General features: G+C 33.5%; 1 protein-coding gene across 1 annotated transcript; it reads left to right on the top strand.

Moving 5' to 3' along the window:
- Positions 1 to 12,873: 12,873 nt before the first annotated feature.
- LOC132751678 (procollagen-lysine,2-oxoglutarate 5-dioxygenase-like) lies at positions 12,874 to 19,007 on the top strand (the record flags this gene model as incomplete). Its single annotated transcript, XM_060741896.1, has 3 exons — positions 12,874 to 13,146; positions 17,823 to 17,911; positions 18,874 to 19,007. Coding segments are annotated over exons 1-3 (302 nt in total), but the record flags the coding sequence as incomplete, so codon positions are not given.
- Between the last annotated feature and the right edge of the window lie 1,553 nt (positions 19,008 to 20,560).

Here is a 20,560-nt window from a genome sequence, read left to right as displayed (position 1 = left end):
CAAGATCAAATATTTCACTTTTTAGCTCGACTATTCGATAAGAATAAGTAGAGCTATTGCAGTCACCCGAGCGTCGGTGTCGGCGTCGGCGTAACCACTTATGTTAAAGTTTTTGTAATAGTTCAAATATTTTCAAAGTCCATAGATATATGGCTTTGAAACTTTGCACACTTGTTCACCATCATGACCCCAACCTGTAGACAGGAGGAGGTAACTCTATCAAGCATTTTGACAGAATTATGCCCCTTTTTCGACTTAGAATTTACGTTAAAGTTTTTGTAATAGTTCAAATATTTTCAAAGTCCATTGACGTATGGCTTTGAAACTTTGCAATCTTGTTCACCATCATGACCCCAACCTGTAGACAAGAGGAGGTAACTCTATCAAGCATTTTGACAGAATTATGCTCCTTTTTTGACTTAGAATTTACGTTAAAGTTTTTGTAATAGTTCAAATATTTTCAAAGTCCATTGACATATGGCTTTGAAACTTTGCACACTTGTTCACCATCATGACCCCAACCTGTAAACAGGAGGAGGTAACTCTATCAAGCATTTTGACAGAATTATGCCCCTTTTTCGACTTAGAATTTACGTTAAAGTTTTTGTAATAGTTCAATTATTTTCAAAGTCCATTGACATATGGCTTTAAAACTTTGCACACTTGTTCAACATCATGACCCCAACCTGTAAACAGGAGGAGGTAACTGTATCAAGCATTTTTTTTACTATCAAGCACTAAGAATAGTCGAGCGTTGCTGTCCTACCGACAGCTCTTGTTTGTCTATAGGACGAATGCTTATTTGGTTGTTATTATAATATATCAAATGAACATTTGATGGGATTTAATATTAAAGGGCTCAGTGTTATTTTTCTGTTGCGATAGTAGTTCTTTGACCTCTGCAGTGTCCTCATTTTACTGTAATTATAAAAAAGGTGAAAAAATATAATAGCTTGTTATTTGGTATGGTGATTTTTAGCTCGACTATTCGAAGAATATGAGAGCTATTGCAGTCGCCCCGGCGTCGGCGTCAGCGTCGGCGTCTGTGTTAGTTAAAGTTTTTTGTAAAGTCAAATATCTCAATTATTGCTTGAGATATTCAATTGAAACTTACAATACTTATTTATAGTAACAAGGTTCGTCAGATTGACAAGTTGGATAACTCTACCTACAAAATTGACAGAATTATGCCCCTTTTTAACTTAGAAATTTTGGTTTAAGTTTTTGTAAAGTCAATTATCTCAATTATTGCTTGAGATATTCAATTGAAACTTACAATACTTATTTAAAGTAACAAGGTACATTAGATTGACAAGTTAGATAACTCTGCCTACAATATTGACAGAATTATGCCCCTTTTTGACTAAGAATTTATGTTAAAGTTTTTGTAATATCTCAAATAGTTTCAAAGTCCATTGACATATGGCTTTGAAACTTTGCACACATGTTCACCATCATGACCCCAACCTGTAGACAGGAGGAGGTAACTGTATCAAGCATTTTGACAGAATTATACCCTTTTTCAACTTAGAATTTACTTTTAGGTTTGCATTCCACCTCAGATATTTCATATTCTATTGAAACAAGTTGATATTTCATACTTTGAGAACATAATAGGACTCTGTTTAAGGCCTATAACTTATTTACTAACTCTATCACAAACAAAAAGTAAGAGTTTACGAGGCAACACATTTGCAGATGGTAAGAAAATAAGCGATAGTAATACATAACGTTTTAACAAAACTTCTTGGGTTTATTTATGCAATCTGCCAGTGTATAAAGGAATAAATTTAATAAAATTCTATGATGGCATTAAATATCAATGTGACATTGTGACATGCCTGCTCCTTTGCGTTTTTGGTCCAAATTGCAGATACTGAAAAGTAAATGATGGTGTTGTAATATTTCCTTCTGCACAGTTATTTCTTTATATATCTTGTTCTACAGATAACGGGTGTGGGTCCAGTCTAAAGTGAAAAAGGGCCAAGTGTAACGTACATTGTTGAGTATCAATGTCAATGTCTCATTTATTTTTTTAAATTAAGTAATCTTTTATGAAATTATATGTCATATAATGAATACATGTATTTTGAAATAATATGAATTATAATTAAAATTATTTCTCAATATTGTCACCGTAGACGGAATATACTTGCAAATTGGTAACCAAAAGAATTATAAGATAGTTTCGTCACATTTTGGTAAGCTATTGGAAACTGTACGTGAAACTTACTATTTTGTTTTCGTGGAACTTACTATCCAGAAATTGTTCGTTTTACTTACTAAACACTTGCAACGAACATTTGTAGGCTACAGACCTTCGAAAATATTTTTATATGGAATTCTACAAGAACAGATGTCAATAAAATGATTGATTTGTTGTCTAAAGTGCAAAAGAAGGCTTATTTTCATTGATTTTGGTACCAAATTATATCGCTTCGTGCGAATTACTATCGCTGAATGTGCAATTTTCACACAATTCAAACAATGTTCTCAAAAACCACAAAACGTAAGATAATGCACTTTGTATTGTCATTTGCAGAAAATTACCGCGCATATGATACGCTAGGTTTTGTTTTGATTTAAGAAACGTTTGTCACCTTAAATTAACATAATAAGGTACTTACCGGGGCTCAGCAGTAGCCATTTTCTCGTGGGTATTACTATACAAAGTCACGTGATTCCCCCCGTGAATACTGACGGTGTTCCGTTAGGACAGTCGTGATTTTTTATTTAGTCTGTTCCCCGCGATGCACGATGGTACGATGGTGAAAACGCAATGGTACAGTGGTGAAGATCGCGATGGCGCGATAGTAGGATGGGAAAAACGTGACGTTACATCGCGTTTTCACCATCGTGCCATCGTGATTTCACCATCGTACCATCGCGCCATCGTGTTTTCACCATCGTACCATCGCGTTTTCACCATCGTACCATCGCGCTTTCACCATCGTGCCATCATGCTTTCAACATCGTACCATCGCATTTCACCATCATACCATCGCAATTTCACCATCTTGCCATCGCGTTTTCACCATCGTACCCTCGCGTTTTCACCATCGTGCCATCGCGCTATCTTACCATCGCCTTACGGTCTGTATAATCAGTACACCTACAGGAAATTGTCGGATTCTGTTACGGTAGATAATAAAAACAAGTTTAAATACTTGATATTTAATTTGAGTTATAAATAATAAAACTGTTATCTTCACATTATAGTTTCTTTTTTATGTCGTGATAATGTATAACGATCAACGACTACTGAGTATTTAATATATGGTTATATATACTATATATATGTTTGATCTTTTTCTCTTGCTTTATTTAATATATCAACTTGAAACTTTATATGTACAGTGCACAAGGATGACAACTTTAATTCTAATTTTTGAGTGATTGCCTTTTGTTCATGTTCCAAATACTAAGATCTAAAAGATACAAAAATAGAGAGGGTGTTGGGTTTAATAATGAGAAGCATACATTGCTGATAAAAATATAACATTGCGCATGACCACCGGAAGACGATGGCACTATGATGAAAACGCAATGGCACGATGGTAAAAACGCGATGGCACGATGGTGAAAGCGCAATGGTACGATGGTAAAAACGCGATGGTACGATAGTGAAAACGCGATGGTACGATAGTGAAAACGCGATGGTACGATGGTGAAAACGCGATGGTACGATGATGAAAACGCGATGGTACGATGGTGAAAACGCGATGGTACGATGGTGAAAACGCGATGGTACGATGGTGAAAACGCGAGGGTACGATGGTGAAAGCGCGATGGCAAGATGGTGAAATTGCGAAAGTATGATGGTGAAAGCGCGATGGTACGATGGTGAAAACGCGATGGCACGATGGTGAAAGCTCGATGTACGATGGTGAAAACGCGATGGCACGATGGTGAAAGCGCGATGGTACGATGGTGAAAACGCGATGGCACGATGGTGAAAGCGCGATGGTACGATGGTGAAAACGTGATGGTACGATGGTGAAAACGCGATGGCAAAATGGTGCAATTGCGATGGTATGATGGTGAAAGCGCGATGGTACGATGGTGAAAACGCGATGGCAAGATGGTGAAAGTGCGATGGTATGATGGTGAAAGCGCGATGGTACGATGGTGAAAACGCGATGGCACGATGGTGAAAGCTCGATGTACGATGGTGAAAACGCGATGGCACGATGGTGAAAACGCGATGGTATGGTACGATGGTGAAAACGATGGTACGGTGGTAAAAAGTAACTTAAAACGCGATGGTACGATGGTGAAATCACGATTGTACGATGATGAAAACGCGATGTTACATTGAGTTTTCACCATCGTACTATCGCGCCATCGCGATTTCACCATCGTTCCATCGCGAATTCATCATCGTACCATCGTGTTTTTACCATTGTACCATCGTGCCATCGCGTTTTCACCATCGTACCAACGTGCATCGCGGGTACATACTAAATAAAATGTCACGCTTGTACAAACGGAACACCGCTATCTACAATTTCATTTACACGAAATAATACAACCAGTGTTTGCCTTAAAATGAATTTTCATAGCGTACAACCTGGTAGCGGTGTTGATGGTAGTTGGCGCGATAGCTCTGTTGGTTAGACCAATGACTGTGGCTCCTGAGGTTCCCGGATCGATCTTGGGGAACACCGCTTGGATTTTTCAGAGATACTTTCAGTGTTTCCCACCTACCTAGAGGTTTACTGGTAAGAAACACAGCTAGGTAATCCTCGCATGTATCAGTGCTATACACTGGGCATGTAAAAGAACTAAGGGGTCTTTTCAATAAGAGCTAGGGACTGGTTCCCGGACTCCCTTGTATCTAATAGCTGTCTCTAGAGTCGGGTGAGGTAAGGACCCTAGCTACTGGAATTAAGTGCATGCACTTTCGTAGGTTATCCTTGACCGCCCGGTATAAATAAAATTAATCAATGGGAAGGAACTTATGTACATGCCAGAGCAGAGGTACAAAACGAATGACTGTAGAAAGGATTTTGTAATCAATCACAACGAAAGTGACGTGCAAAGTCCGGGAATTCGAACAGAGTTGCCGAGTTACATTTACATGCTCTACCTATTTAGGTAACCGGACGGTTCACGGGATGTAACCATAAATTATTTTAGAGCTATAAATAGCGGTATCACACGTTAAAATTGCAGACATATCAATCACACACTTGTCTTCTTCTATGTATGAAAGAAATATATGAATATGTCTATTTGAGATAAAAACACTTAATAAATATGTATATTTGTACTACTGTACACATTTTTGATATGATGGTTACGATATTATTTTATTTCTTCTTAATAAACATGTGCGGCGACTTTTGTGCTTTACATAAAAATTGATAAGTAAATACTGACATAAAATATTTGAATATTTTCTGTAGTATCTGTTACATTGTAAACGCACATTTCTTAAAAACGATGCAGCACTGTCTGGATACCACAGCTGTTTCTGGCGTTTATGCTAATATTTTTTGTTTGTATTACTGGTTATACACTATAGATTTTATACTGTATTAATGACATTGTCTTCGATTATTACCTATCATGCCCGGAGAAACACACAATCATGTTTTAAAGAATCTTATTGGAATTAAAATAAAACATGTTTATGAGGAACTAAAACAGCCAGATAGTATTATTCAGAGTTTGCAATGTCCGTAATAACAATTGATTTTTGCCAAATGTTGCTGTTTACCTCCCTTGTAATCCAGCTGTTAAGTGGTGTAAAGCAAAACAAATCAGCCGTCATAATTTTGTCAAATTAATAGTATCTTTTCAGATCCTGTAGAAGAAAATCAACGACATTTCACACAATCAAATTTCATCGTGTTCCAATGTTTTCAAGAAGAAAGGCCCCTATAGCAACACGAAAAAATATGAGACCAGCAGAGGGCGTTTTTGCCTGCATTACCGAGGAAGATTCGAGTTCATCTGAAAGTAACGTGAGAGAAAAAAACAGAATTGATTGACACTTTGTCGTATCGACAAAAATGTTTAAAATTAGCAGACATTATAAACCATGGTTGGCGAGACTTGCAAGAATATGTTGCTCATACGTTTGCGGAATATTCCGACGACGTAAAGAATATCTACATATGGTACAAGTTTCAGTAAATAAGTTTGTCACGGTACCCTTCCACAAAAGCTTTGCATGCTGCAGAAAGCCGTCCTCCGAATCAGCAGTGAACAAACAGGAAACAAGCTTCATATACTTAAAGTGCGGGAAACCCGGGCATATACGGGTAGCGTGCCACGTGGACGTGCCAGTGGATAAGAAGGAAAATATTTTATAATACGATAGTCTCTGGTCGGAAGATTTCAAAGTTGCATTAACTAAAGTACTGACAAGTGGATAAGTCAGGGGAAACATTATATAAATTAAAGTGTTGTTTCGGAAGGATACAAGTTTTCTTCTAAAACGTTTAAAAAAACTGTCCGGCTGAAAAAAAAAACATGTAACAGGTCTGCCAGAGTAAATGTTGTATTTCTTTTGCGTGAGATTCGGACCCTTCTCACTAATGGTTGCATTGAAGAGGTTTCGGAGGCGCCATATGTAGTTAACCCGTAAATTGTTGCATATACTTAACATATAATATATAGTAAACAGTCTTTAGTCTTGAAAGTACAAATTTTGCTATGAATGACATGACTTAATTTGACACGTAAGCGGAAGTAGAAAAAGCCAAAAAGAAAAAGGTGAAATAGCATAAACTCAACAATAATGTGATGTTAAACGAAATTTAAGTCTAACCGGGGATAAGTGTTTGAAGACTTGCTTCTATTTCATCTTTTTATTGTTGGACATACAAAAACGAGCCTACAAACAAAATACAAAGTAATTACAAATAATTGGTTTACAAAATAATAAAATTACACATTTCATCCAATTCATCAATGGAAAAGAATATGACATTACAAATACATAAGTTCTTACCAGGATTAGCATACAAGAACTTTCAATAAACGATGTTCAAGTTTACTATTAAGAAACAACTAATATTACAACTATACTGTTAAGTATGTTATCAGTTACTCGAACTATGTGGAACTAGCGAAGAGAAATATTTTACTTACGCAAGAACGAGGTTTCGCGCGGATTTTAGGGTCATGCACGTGATATTTTAGTGAACACTAAGTCTTTCATACAACCTTTCAACTTATAGTGACTTCTCTTACGAAACAGACTATACAATAATATTACCACAATTAGGCAAACAAACGACGACACAACAGCAATATAAGGCAAATACCAACCAAATACAGCATGACACGGAGGATATAATATACCAGTGATAAACAGAAAACGATAGACAGGTTACATAATTAGGATTGGATATAACATCCCTGATATCATGTACAAGGCGACTTTATACGGCCTCCACACGGCACAAACAACGCTGATATGGCGATAAATAGAAAGAAATGGAATCCCTAAAGAAAGTCCAGTGGGGCAAAATTGAAAATGTTGCAGGTTCGATGTGACTGAGCTTGTTCACGGGCGGTACTTGGAAGTACAAGTGTAATGGTAAAATTTTTGAATTTATAAGCATCCACAGATAAGTTCATACGGCGGTTATCATGGACATGAAAGTGTCATTCCATGAGTAGCAGCGTATAGTCCCAAAAGTGAAAAATGCCTTTGCCCTAAACGAGAATACAGTGGGCGGAACTAAGCATTATGAAATTGTGAAAGAGGATCAGAGGTTATGAAGCCTGCATATTACAGATAAGCTGTCAAAGACCTTTATGCTACACATAGTCTGATATTGGAATTCAACTTTGTTGACATGTTTATAAGATGATCCGCAATGTTTGCTAGATAAAATTTAATATCGCGTCCACTTGATAATATGTAACACGATTTTTAAAGATTCTTGTTTTGCTTTACGCGTACATACATTTATCCTTGGTAAAAACGAAACTTTATTTCAGTCAAGCCTAGACTATTTTTACGAATGGAAGCTTTTTATAAATTGTTGAAAAACTAAAGTCATTGCTTTGGTACCAATAAATAAAGTAGATATTCCTTTTACATAAATAACCACGTTGTTGAGGAAGTGAAAGATTATGAATATTTAGATGTATATATATTATATTTTCTGCTTCAGGTATAGTCTGATTTTATTGACCTGTGCATTATGAATACATTATAGCACTGCTTTTATTTACGTGTGCATTATGAATACATTACAGCACTGCTTTTATTGACCTGTGCATTATGAATACATTAAAGCACTGCTTTTATTGACCTGTGCATTAAGGATACATTATAGCACTGATTTTATTGACCTGTGCATTATGAATACATTATAGCACTGATTTTATTGACCTGTGCATTAAGGATACATTATAGCACTGATTTTATTGACCTGTGCATTATGAATACATTATAGCACTGATTTTATTGACCTGTGCATTATGAATACATTATAGCACTCATTTAAATTTTCGATCCAGCTTCGAATAATGTCCGCATAGTTTACGATTATTAATATGGAATATATAATTAGTGTTTGGAAAAGTCACGCTAGCACAAGGTGAAGATCCTCGTCACATCCGCAATACACAGTCGGTTAAGTAATTGTCTTATATATGAGAGGTCTGTGGTTCGATCCCTTCTGCTACCATTGTTTTAGACCTACTCTTCATTTTTAGAAGTATATTTAAATGAAAGCGGCCAAGTGCTTGCAAAATTGTGTACACGGATATGAAACAACTTAGAAACGCTGATTTGTCTCGTTTTGTATTGTATTTAACGGCACTGAAATTACATTTATTGATTTTAAACCGAATGAATTTTAAAAATCAATTCTAAAAAAAGAAGAGTAAAGACTTTAGAAAAATGGATGCAAAACATATTAAAAAGCAATAATAACAACATATAAAACAATTGTCGCAGTTTACTCGAAGTATAAAGGAAGGGTGCTGCTAAAGGTTCTGGGCTTGAGGGTGCTGCAAAAATACAGAGACATGCTCTCAGAAAATATTTATTATCAAACAATATTAATATGAGTGCGCATGCGTGAAAGTACTTAGTAATTTAGGATTAAGGTCACTTCACTTTTGGAATCTCTATAGTGTAAAGATGATTTCCTGAATGTTTCGTGCTTGTATCACAATTTGCACTATTTTGACAGGAGAGACCTTATTTCCCGCTCCACTATTAGTACATACACGGATTTATATTCCTCAATATTTCATTTATAAGTAGATTTACATAGTAAATTTACAGAGGATATTTGTTTGTTTTGCATATAAGCTTGAAATGACTACGCTACTCCTGAAAATAGAATATCTGTTGTTCACGAATGAAATATATTTCAATCGTATATGTAAAACAAATAAATTTTCTTTTTAATTCATTCTTTTTAAGTGATTTCAAGTATTTTTACTGATTTTGCTGCGTAACGTCGCGCATTCTACTTTGAGACGTCATCACATCATGGCGTCGCATCATCAATTTTGAAATGAGCCGTGTCACGACAAAACCAACATAATGGGTTTGCGACCAGCATGGATCCAGACCAGTATGTGCATCCGCGCAGTCTGATCAGTATCCATGCTGTTCGCTATCAATTTCTCGACTTGTTAAAGGGTTGATAAGCGAACAACAAGGATCCTGATCAGACTGCGCGGATGCACTGGCTGGTCTTGATCAATGCTGGTCGCAAACCCATTATGTTGGTTTTGTCATTACACGGCTCAAATATTGTTCATTTTTTTACATTTTTAACATGATGTATGATCACATCTTTTCTGAAAGAAGCAAAATTTAGTATGACGTCATTAAATTAATTATTGCCTGTAATTCCATTTAGTTATGATATTCTTTTCATCCGCATTCAGATTTAGTCCAGCTACAGTGAAAATTATATTTTACGAATTTCACTTGATGTTTATCAGAATATAATCACAGTAAAACACTGGAAAGCATGAAATAAATTCATTTCTTTGTTTTCTATTCATTTATTCGTTAAATTTCATTTTAATTAATATTTTTATTCATATTGACTAATATTAAATGTATCAAAAGAGAACAAATAGACAAATTAAGGTCAACTTCCCTCTGACAAGTAATAATAATTTTACCGAAGGTGAAGCAAAATTTGGGTCGAATTGACTTGGGAACAGTTTGATATAATCTAATTTCGGAATATCACGCCGTTAACCCATGTTGGTTCCCAGCAATTGCGCAAGCGCGAGAATTTATAAGGTAAATCGAACGGTACGTTACGATACCGAAATCAACTTGATTTCGGTAAAGTTACCGAAATCAACTTTTCATTACCGAAATCAACTTATAAAATCACAATTAAGCGTTTCATTTTATTTTTTTCATTATAATATATTACAATAGGTTAAGTTTGACTTTCATGCAAAAAATCAGTTCGAAATAATTATTAATAATGAAATTAGAAACAAATAACTAAATATCAAGATTATTCCCTGATTTGTCGCGAACCGAAATATATGTTACAATACCGAAATCGACTTGTAAAATCATAATTAAGCGTTCTATTATATTTTTTTCATTATAATCTATTACAATAGGTTTAGTTTGACTTTCATGCAAAAAATCAGTTCGAAATAATTATTTATAATGAAATTAGAAACAAATAACTAAATATCAAGATTACTCCCCTGATTTGTCACGAACCGAAATATATGTTACCATACCGAAATCGGCTTGTAAAAGTTAAAATAAACATTTCAATAGATCTTGTTTAATTAATTAATATAAAGTCATTCAAACTGAACCATAAAATATATGCCTATTCCCTGAATAAATCGATAAACAAAGGAAAATAATATTTAATTATAAAAATGATGATGTTATAGACAGATATGTATATTATATCATGATTACTTCCCTTGTTATTAATGTGTTGCATTACCGAAATCAAATCAGATTTCATTTCAAAGATGAGAACAACCCCTAAATAATTTGCATGAATTTCAGAAATAGTTGATTGGAAATTATCACAGTATTTAATTTAAATCCAATGATTATGATTTGGTTAAGATAAAAAGACGTAGCGGTAGCCATTCATCTTAACACCTTTACTAAAAAGGAGCAAGCATACACGTGCTCGGACAATGGAGGTGTTAGTTGACATAACATACTCGTTCACCGCAATTCTTTAATATATTAAAATATACATCGGCGCAAGGAAACTTTAAAGTATCCAAACAACATAATTAGACATAATTATTTTACATGAAATTAAAGCTGCTTGTCTCCATTAAGACAAAAAGTACATTACAGTTTAATATAAAATGAAGTATAGCGACCATCCCTATATAATATGTATCAAAAGACTTTTTTTTTTATAGTTTTATAGTATAAATATTTCAGATCTAGTAAGCTGGTAAAAATATAATTTTATATTGAATTGATCGCGATACGTTTCCGTAGAAAACATTTCGGTATATGAGACAAGGTGCTTTGATATTATTATTACCAAATTGCATATCAGTTGTTCCAAAAATGTATGCAATTTTTGATGTCCTGGATACTTAACTACATATTCTACTTATTGAAAAAGTGTTAAGTCATGATTTTATGTGAATCGATTTAAAATCAATTTTAATTTCATATCTGTAAACAGCATAAATGGAATGACTGGTATATATTTATATGATGGAAAAAATGGAACACTTTATACTGACAAATTTCAATTATGAAATGTTGTAACTTGTATGATTTGACATGTTGTGTATAACTGTATTAAGTAAGGTGTGAAGTAATTTAGACAGGAGGTACAGTTAGCATACAGTGTATGTTAAAGATAAAAGATTATAATGAACCATCTGTTTATGTCGTCATAAACATTTAAATAAATGACTAAAATTTAAAAATATTATGATAAAGAGTCCCCATAACATATGTTAGCGATTTGTTAATATATAGTTTAACTGTTCAATAAAAGAAAGACACAAACTTTCCAATTTCCAATTTTACTGCCTGATACATTATACAATTTTTAGAGCAGTCGAATTATATATCTGTATTCAAATTTATAACAGAAAATCATAAACTTCCGGTTGAAGTTGGATATTTTTTCTTCATAAAACATAAACATGTACAAAATTTATAAATATCTTTAACTCATATTACAGAGTATTTTATTTTTCCATCATAGTCCAATCATAGCTTTTTAAAAATACGATTTGATTAGAAAATTGTTATGCACGACAATCACGTGCAGATATATAACATGCTAATATGGCGGTATCAGACATTTTCTTAAATCATTATATACATTGCATTCTAATATGAAATGGTATTCGTCTTCTAAGACATTACATGAAAAACATTTTCTATCATTTAAAGGTGTACTATTTGGTTTAGTTCATATACCTGATTCTATGTGCAGTCTATGAGATGATACTCTTAACCTAGTGAGATCTTTACAAAACCGTTCAACATTGATAATATTTAGATATGGTTGAAACTTAAAAACAGAAATATGTCTATAAAATAGAGCTCTACTAGAGTTATCTAATCTATTATCTACTAATTATATACATAATTTAAACTTCACAGCTGATTTCGGTAATGCTAAACACATAACGGGTTGTTTAGAACAAAGGGAAGTAACTCAATAATGACATTTTTGTTAATAACATCATTAAAATAAAATATTTTCAATAGATTTTTTAACTGAAAGTCTATTTCATTATTTTTCATCAAATAATGAAGAAATAATACCAATATTTTAACTAGTTTGGTTTTTACGAGTTGATTTCGGTAATGAAAAGTTGATTTCGGTAACTTTACCGAAATCAAGTTGATTTCGGTATCGTAACGTACCCGTAAATCGAAAACCAATCTGCCAAAAACCGATTTAGATGGGGGGTCAAATGTCAAACACTATCAAATTTCACAGTGTTTCTTATAAAAAGGAGTTAGTGATGTGGCAGTAAGAGAGAGAAGAAAAAACGCATTCTTTATCAATTTTAACGCTATTGATTTATTTTACATTGCGATTTTGAAGGAATTATTCAGTAGAATCTACACACTGTTAAATTCACAAAAGATGGCTAGAATTCTTTTGCATCTGTTGATGCTGATTTCTACAACGATTCCAAGTTTTTGTTTTGAAAAGGATAACAAAGGTAAATATATTCCATATTTACTTGATGAGTTACAATATGTAAAGTATTAATATGAAAAAGGCAAAGCCTCAAAGCGAGCTCGATGTACTTTTTACGTGAAATAGTATGAATAATCCCAATAATCGCTTATTTTTATTTCAAATGCAGTAACGAGTGCGTGTGACGGCACACGTACTGTGTTAAGGATTTAGCTCAATACAGGATTGGAGCAGTACCTCTAGACGCTTGCAGAAATCATGATCACAAAATAGACAAATATCGTTTTTTTCGCCGAATTTTACATTTTTCCTTGATTATCGTACTTGATTTCGTTGTGAAAAGATGAATTAGACCTGTTAAAGTTCATTCCGTTGGGTAAAAAGACAAGATTTTAGCATTTTATCATTCAAGCGCCTTGTCCGGTATATACCGGGATACGGTATTTAGTGTGGTGCTCCAATCCTTTTTGTTGGCTTGCCATTTCATTTGGAAAACCTGTTCCGGTTAGGTGGTTTTCTGCTTACATTTATAAGTGCATGATTGAACGGGAAACCAGCTGAAATCGTGCCAATCGCAACTTTTCGGCCTTTTCCGTCACTCTTCGGATTAATGATAATAGCCAATGTACTTCCGATTGCAATCGTGACAATTCGGGCGATTCCGTCATACTGTGGAATCAGACGAAGTAATATTATGGAAATCTAAGCTATTTTAGTTACTTCGGTAATCCCAGTTTGTCTATATAAATAGGATTCGTATTTTTACTTGATTTATTGATTTAAACCGTAATAAATTATAAACGAAATTGTTCCGTTTCAATTCTTTTTCAAGACGCAAAAGTTAGTTTCTTTTATAATTGTTTTGTGTCTGTATTAGTTTTACACAATAGAGGATGTTGACTGTAGTAGTATTCCGTCTTCAAAGGGTGGTCCAAATCACACAGTGCATGATCGAGTTATATTTAGATCTACTGAACTTGGTGAGGTAATCTAAAAATAGCCCATGCATATCATTAACCTTACCACGTGATGATTTATAAGATAGCGCATCGTATCTGGGAACATGCTTATTAATTAAATGAAATGTGCACACTTGTTTCCTTTCAGTATGATAGATCTTCACGTTAGTATTTTACGATTGATTATTTTCTTTATTAGTTTTATACAATAGAGAATAGATTTCAAATCGTTTTGACAAAAATATTCGTTTTTACAAAAATAAAAACAAATAAATATGTTGGGATGAAGGCACAACTGTGCAAGCCTTTCCTTTTAAAAGGAAACTTTATTTTAGTCACAGCCCTGTGTTAAATCAAACTCCTCACACTGATTACCTCCCTTGGCAGAATTGTACTGATAAGGGGAGATCACTGCGTAGGAGATTGGTGTTAAATATGGCTCCGCCCCTGTCGTGAAAAGAATAACGAGCTTTGAAATTGTTGATAAAACTTTGTTTATTTTATTTCACTCTATAATTTTTCAAGCGAAATAAAGATTATTTAAAGTGAAATAAATGTTAAACTTAAAACGTTTGCGACATTAAAATAGCGTACTTGATTTGTTTGTTTTGCACGTGCTGTTTGGCGCTACATTGTGACGTCACGTAAACAATACTTTAAACGTCTGTACAGCGTTAACGACTGAATAAAAGATATTGGTGTTCGGATTCATTTTCTTAGTTAGACCATTTTCTTTCATTCTAGATAGTTTTCACAACAAAATTCGACAAAAAAATTGTTTTTATTTATCAGATTTTAAACAAAATGGCACCTTCGATTTTCTATTTTAATCACAGCTTCCGTTATTCTGGTTCCCTGTCCAATAAACGTGCGCGGGTGACCAGTCTACACATCCGTTTTCAGTCAGAATTCCTCAGTTTTTATCGTTACCTTTAAATTCGAAAGGTTGCGATGTGTCCAATTCGGTACTTTGGACGAAAGTTTTCAAAACCATCACTTAGCAGGTATTCGCGTTACCGTAAAGCTCGCTTTGCGAGCAGGCCCTTCGGGCCAGCTCGTCGAGCTCGCTATTATTTTATAAATTTATGACATTTGATTTGCATTATTGAGTTTGGGAAAATACTGTAGATTCTCTTCTATAGTCACTGCCATAGACAGACTAAATAGAACAGTGTACAAAGTTGATGCTACGTGACAACTAACATGTATATGTAAAATGAATGTAAATTCATACTAATATACAAACTATATATTAGTATATTGTGTAATGGGAATGGACTTATAATTCATTTCTGACTTAGGATAAATGTTTTTCTATCACAAAGATAATAATGAGACCAAAAATCAAATAAAGACGTTAAAGAAACAACAAAGAACTTAAAAGAATATAAAAACAAAACAAACACAATGGCGCCGTCAATGTGTCATTTTGAAAATACAGAGGGAGGAAATAAGAATGGGAGTTAAATAGAGTGGGTGGACCAACGCTCGGGGTAAAAATACTATATTTGATATGGCAAATTCAAATCAACGTCAACAAACCTCAATGTTATATGTCCATTTTCAAGACCGATGATATTGTTTTAAATAGCCATTGTGTAAAATTCGCTAATCACATAATGATGTGCATGGCTGGAACTTATATTATATATATAATAGATTCACGAATTCGAAAACCTTGCTAAACGCCGTTTTCCGGTACTTTCTGTACATAGCTCTGGGGAATTCACCAAATGGAGTGTAATAGCGAACTCAATGTTTTCGGCCTTTTTTAAAATTAAACTGAAATAAAACAGTTATTTCTTTATAAGAAAATAATTAAATATCATTGTATGAATATTTCCATACATAAAATAAAGTAAATATGCAAGTTTACGCAGAAAATAATCTTATTTAGTATGGAAGATTCCACTACGTCTGTTGAATTTTATTGATTTTCATTATAAACAATTTATTTTTTTGAATAATTTGCAATAGATATTAAACGAATATTGATAATTTTCAAAAACTTCAATTTTTTTCACCTTAACGGTTAAATAATGATAGAAAAATAGACATAGCTCGTAACTGTGTTATGTACTTCATTTGGTGTAATTCCCCAGAGCTAAAACGGTAACGTACCGGAAAACGGTGTTTAGCTAGGTTTTCGAAAAGGTCTATAGTCCGGATAAACAAGAGTGGTTTGCGTGAAATTGTACCATAGCTCGTGTACTACATGATGCAGGATTGTTTTTCGAATAAAATCTCTTTTTTATCTTATGAAGAAAACACATTGAATAAATTGTAACAACCAAATTAGGTTCATACATTTACAAGTACCCAACCTTAAATTTAAATTTTACAGCGCCAGAACTCTAGTGTTAAAAGATTTTAATAATTTATATGTTGCGGATTACATACGGTTGTTTGTCTGCTATTAGCATATTCACGCGACTTTACCAGCAGTGAACCACACCAGGATAAAATGGTGAAAGACGTAAATAAAAGCACCAGTGACCTAAATCGGAGATAACTCGAGACATTTTCAGATATTCTAAAAAAATATTCTTTACGCCGGGCATTGGTATGCGCCGAGCATTGGTCCAACCACTCTAATTGATGTGAAGTATAGGCTAATAATAGCATGCTTCGGGCCTTCTTTGTTTATATTTACAGAAATCTCCTATAGTGATGAAATTATTTTTGAGCATAATATATGACATCAACAGAAAGAAATTAAATATTTGTTTACTAGCACCTTTGTGAGAATTATTTCTCCCTGTTCATGTTTTCATATATAAACACATAATTTTTGAAGTCTTAAAAAATAAGCTACATATATATGCAAAGAACTAAAAAAAATTTAGTAAAATAACTTCTTTATGTTCTTAAATTCATTGCGTCAACACCTGTCAGCATACAATTTATCAGTTTTCAGAGAAATCTTCAAATTAAAATCTGTTCAGTGTTAAATAATTGTCAAAATATATAGTGTTTGAAATTAGCAGAAGTCCGCGAAAAAAATCATGCGACAAATGAAGTATCTTATATTATGTTTTAATAAACAAAAGTTTGAAAGAAGCATATTAATTAATTATATGACTTTTATGTGATAAGCCCGATCGGGCATTTTAACCACTTCCAGTTAAATTATCCTCCAGGTACAGCAGTATACTGGCATGCAAGTATTTCCCATTAGGCATAAAAAAATAGTAGTTACTTAACAACTATGATTTAATATGCTCATCAACAAAATTATTGATTGTTACACATCAATATTTGGCTTGTCACACAAATTATGGAAGTCGAAATATGTTCTTAATATAGAAAAACTTTACGTAATGAGGCCTGATACGGGGTATTGAAATTACCCATTACTCTCTATGAAGGGAAGTGTAGTTTCCATAAATAAAATACAACACATATAATAATTATACAATGTTTTAATATCTGTCGTATTTTTCATTTAAAATCTATGAAGAAACCCGGGTGAGGGGACTGATGCCAGACCTTTCACTCCCAAGACTTTTTACTATTGTGAGGTTTTACTCCCAAGACAGTTCACTCCCAAGACAGTTCACTCCCAAGATGTTTTACTCCCAAGATGTTTTACTCCCAATTATTTTCTTTCGTTTTTTCAAAGTTTTGTCTTCCTTCACTGTGTACAATATTTGATTAGTGAAGCCTGCTGTCTCCCCCGAAAACTCTTGTTAATTGAATTCATAGTTTGAGTGTATGAATTTGTTTTTCTTTTTTCAAGAACTGCTACTTGTGACCATAGCAACAGAAGAAAATGATGGGTTAAGAAGATATATAAGAAGTACAAAGAAGTATGACTTGGAAACAAAGGTAAATTCATTATAACATTCTATATTTATTATATAAGGTAAAATGTAAATCAAGTAAAGTAAGAATAGTTTGATTGTTTCAGAATGCTATTTATAATATATCCACCTAGAAATTTTGGTTTCAGAATGTTATTTATATAATATATCCACTCCAGTAACACACATATGTCATTCATGAAAACTTAACAAACATGTAGATTTTATATATGACTCAGTTACATTTGAAGTGGGTTTTTTCCCCTTACATTCAATATGACAAAACAACATTGTACCAAAGACTTTCTATTTTATTAATAACTAACTATTGCTGGTATGCAGTGAATTTTAAGTACTATGCACTGTTACATTAGCTATAGTACACTATACAGTAAAGATTTTGTATAGTACACTATACCATGTAGTATAAAATAAACTTGCTGGGATCAAACCCAATCTAGGACAAGCTGTTGCTTTTCTTGAACAAGAGGCTTTACACTCATTGCTAGTACTGGGTGATTCCAGGAAATGGATTTGAGAGTGTTTCAATAAGCTTATAGCTTCCAGCACAATCAAACTAAATTTAATTTGTATAATTTAACTAAAATAACAATACAGTGATGAACAGTCAATATGTAATAAATTTAATTTGCCAAAGAATAACCAATATTTTATATTTTCCTGTTCTGTTACTGATTATATGAGCTAAGAAACCCCTTTAATCCATATGTAAATTTATATCTTTACAATCACATATAAATCTTTTACCTTTAGGATTATATAAAATCGAGAATATTTTTCCAAATAATAAAGTGTACCAGTCTATAGTTTATATTATAAGTTGTATATGTCTGGTATTGTCATTCTTAAGTTTATGTAAAGAGGTCAGAAATTAATAATAGATTTATCAAAGGAATTTGATATTTCAGGAATTTGCTCTGTTGTATATGAGATAAGAAATAATTGTGAGCTATTATTTCTCTGCAGGTCTTTGGTTTAGGTTTGGATTGGCGTGGTGGGGACATGACCAACACTGGCGGGGGTCATAAGATCAATATATTGAAAGAAGAACTGTCCCAGTATAAAGACAGGAGTGACTTGATTCTTATGTTTACAGACAGGTATATATGTTTATTTTGTTACCAGAAAAAGAGAAAACAACAACATGGTACATTTATAAAATGTTTACTATTTAGAAAATAAATTCAAGTTTGTATTTATGTTTTGGGAAATTATGGCCACTCGAGAAAAACCAACGTGGATAACCAACGTGGTTTTAGTTTGGGAAAAAACGTATGCCGACCGGAAGGAGGCTAGAACGAAAATGTTAGTCATATTAATTGACCAACAGATTGCCAAACATTAACAGAATACTAGTCACTTATGTTTACCAGTGTCTTATTGATATACCAATACGAACTAATTGACAAAGACCGACACCTTCCATTATCGTACGGATAACCATATAATAATATCGGGTACCGGCAAAGCCACGGAGCCAAAATAATAGTACATCAACACGGACCAGCTGACAACCACTGATACCTTCCATTATCCTACCGATAACCGTAAAATAATGAAAACTACCAGAAGCATCACGGAGCCTGAAGTACGAATACCGATTACAAACACACAGATATTACCAAAGCACTAGAGCAATATCTGGTTACCTGACACAAAACACTTGTGTCACACATTATACCGACACATACACTGTGTCACACTTTATACCGACACATACACTGTGTCATACTTTATCCGACACATACACTGTGTCACACTTAATACCGACACATACACTGACCTACTTTACCAGACACAAACAATTTAGAAGTTTAAACGCCAAAGATATAAATTTATAATATTAACGCTGATTAAATACACGGTAATAGTTAAGACCGTAGACAAGATTGTTAACCAGACGGCCGCCTCCCGATCGACATAATTTTTTTTTCCCAGGCATAATATGAGTGACATTGTATACTTGATTCTAAGAGGTACAAACAAATAACACATGTATAGAATCAAAGCAACTTCATAACATCTTCACGATTTAAAATTAATGTAAAATGTTCACTATACTTCCGGCACTAAACAACTTCCATGTCACTATTAGAGTCTCTCAGCTCTACACAAAAACACATGTAACCCGCGATTAAATGAAACATATTAGGAGAAAACAATACACAGATACAGTTACAGTCTAAACATTGACGATCCCTGAAGTTTGGTCTTCTCCCTTATTGCAAAGTATGGTTTTCCGTCGAGAGGTACATTGTGTAGATTGCTTTACATTGACTGATCGTGCAGAAGGATCGCCTTGTCAAAGTGTCAGTGCCATGGAAGTATCTGTAATATAAGAACTACCAGAAAACAGTTAAATTGTTCACCAACCATTCTTACAAATGATTTTATCTTGGAAAGATAATTTGACTATTTATCAGTAATTCAAACTTTGAAAAATCATATGTACTAATGCGTAAAAAACCTTTTAGCACGAACTTATAAAATAAACCAATTTCATTATTTATACTGACAGTACAAAAAGTACAACAAATTTATAAATCACAACATATTTATAAATCATAATAACATTGGGGTGTGGCGGGTGGGAAGAGTTAATTTGAAGTGTACTCGGACAGCGAGTTGTAAACTGAGAGACCGATGCACGAGT

Source organism: Ruditapes philippinarum, unplaced genomic scaffold, assembly GCF_026571515.1.
Source record: "Ruditapes philippinarum isolate M1 unplaced genomic scaffold, ASM2657151v2 ctg10453_1_1_1_1, whole genome shotgun sequence".
Taxonomy (NCBI): domain Eukaryota; kingdom Metazoa; phylum Mollusca; class Bivalvia; order Venerida; family Veneridae; genus Ruditapes; species Ruditapes philippinarum.
This window is presented reverse-complemented; position numbering and strand designations above follow the sequence as displayed.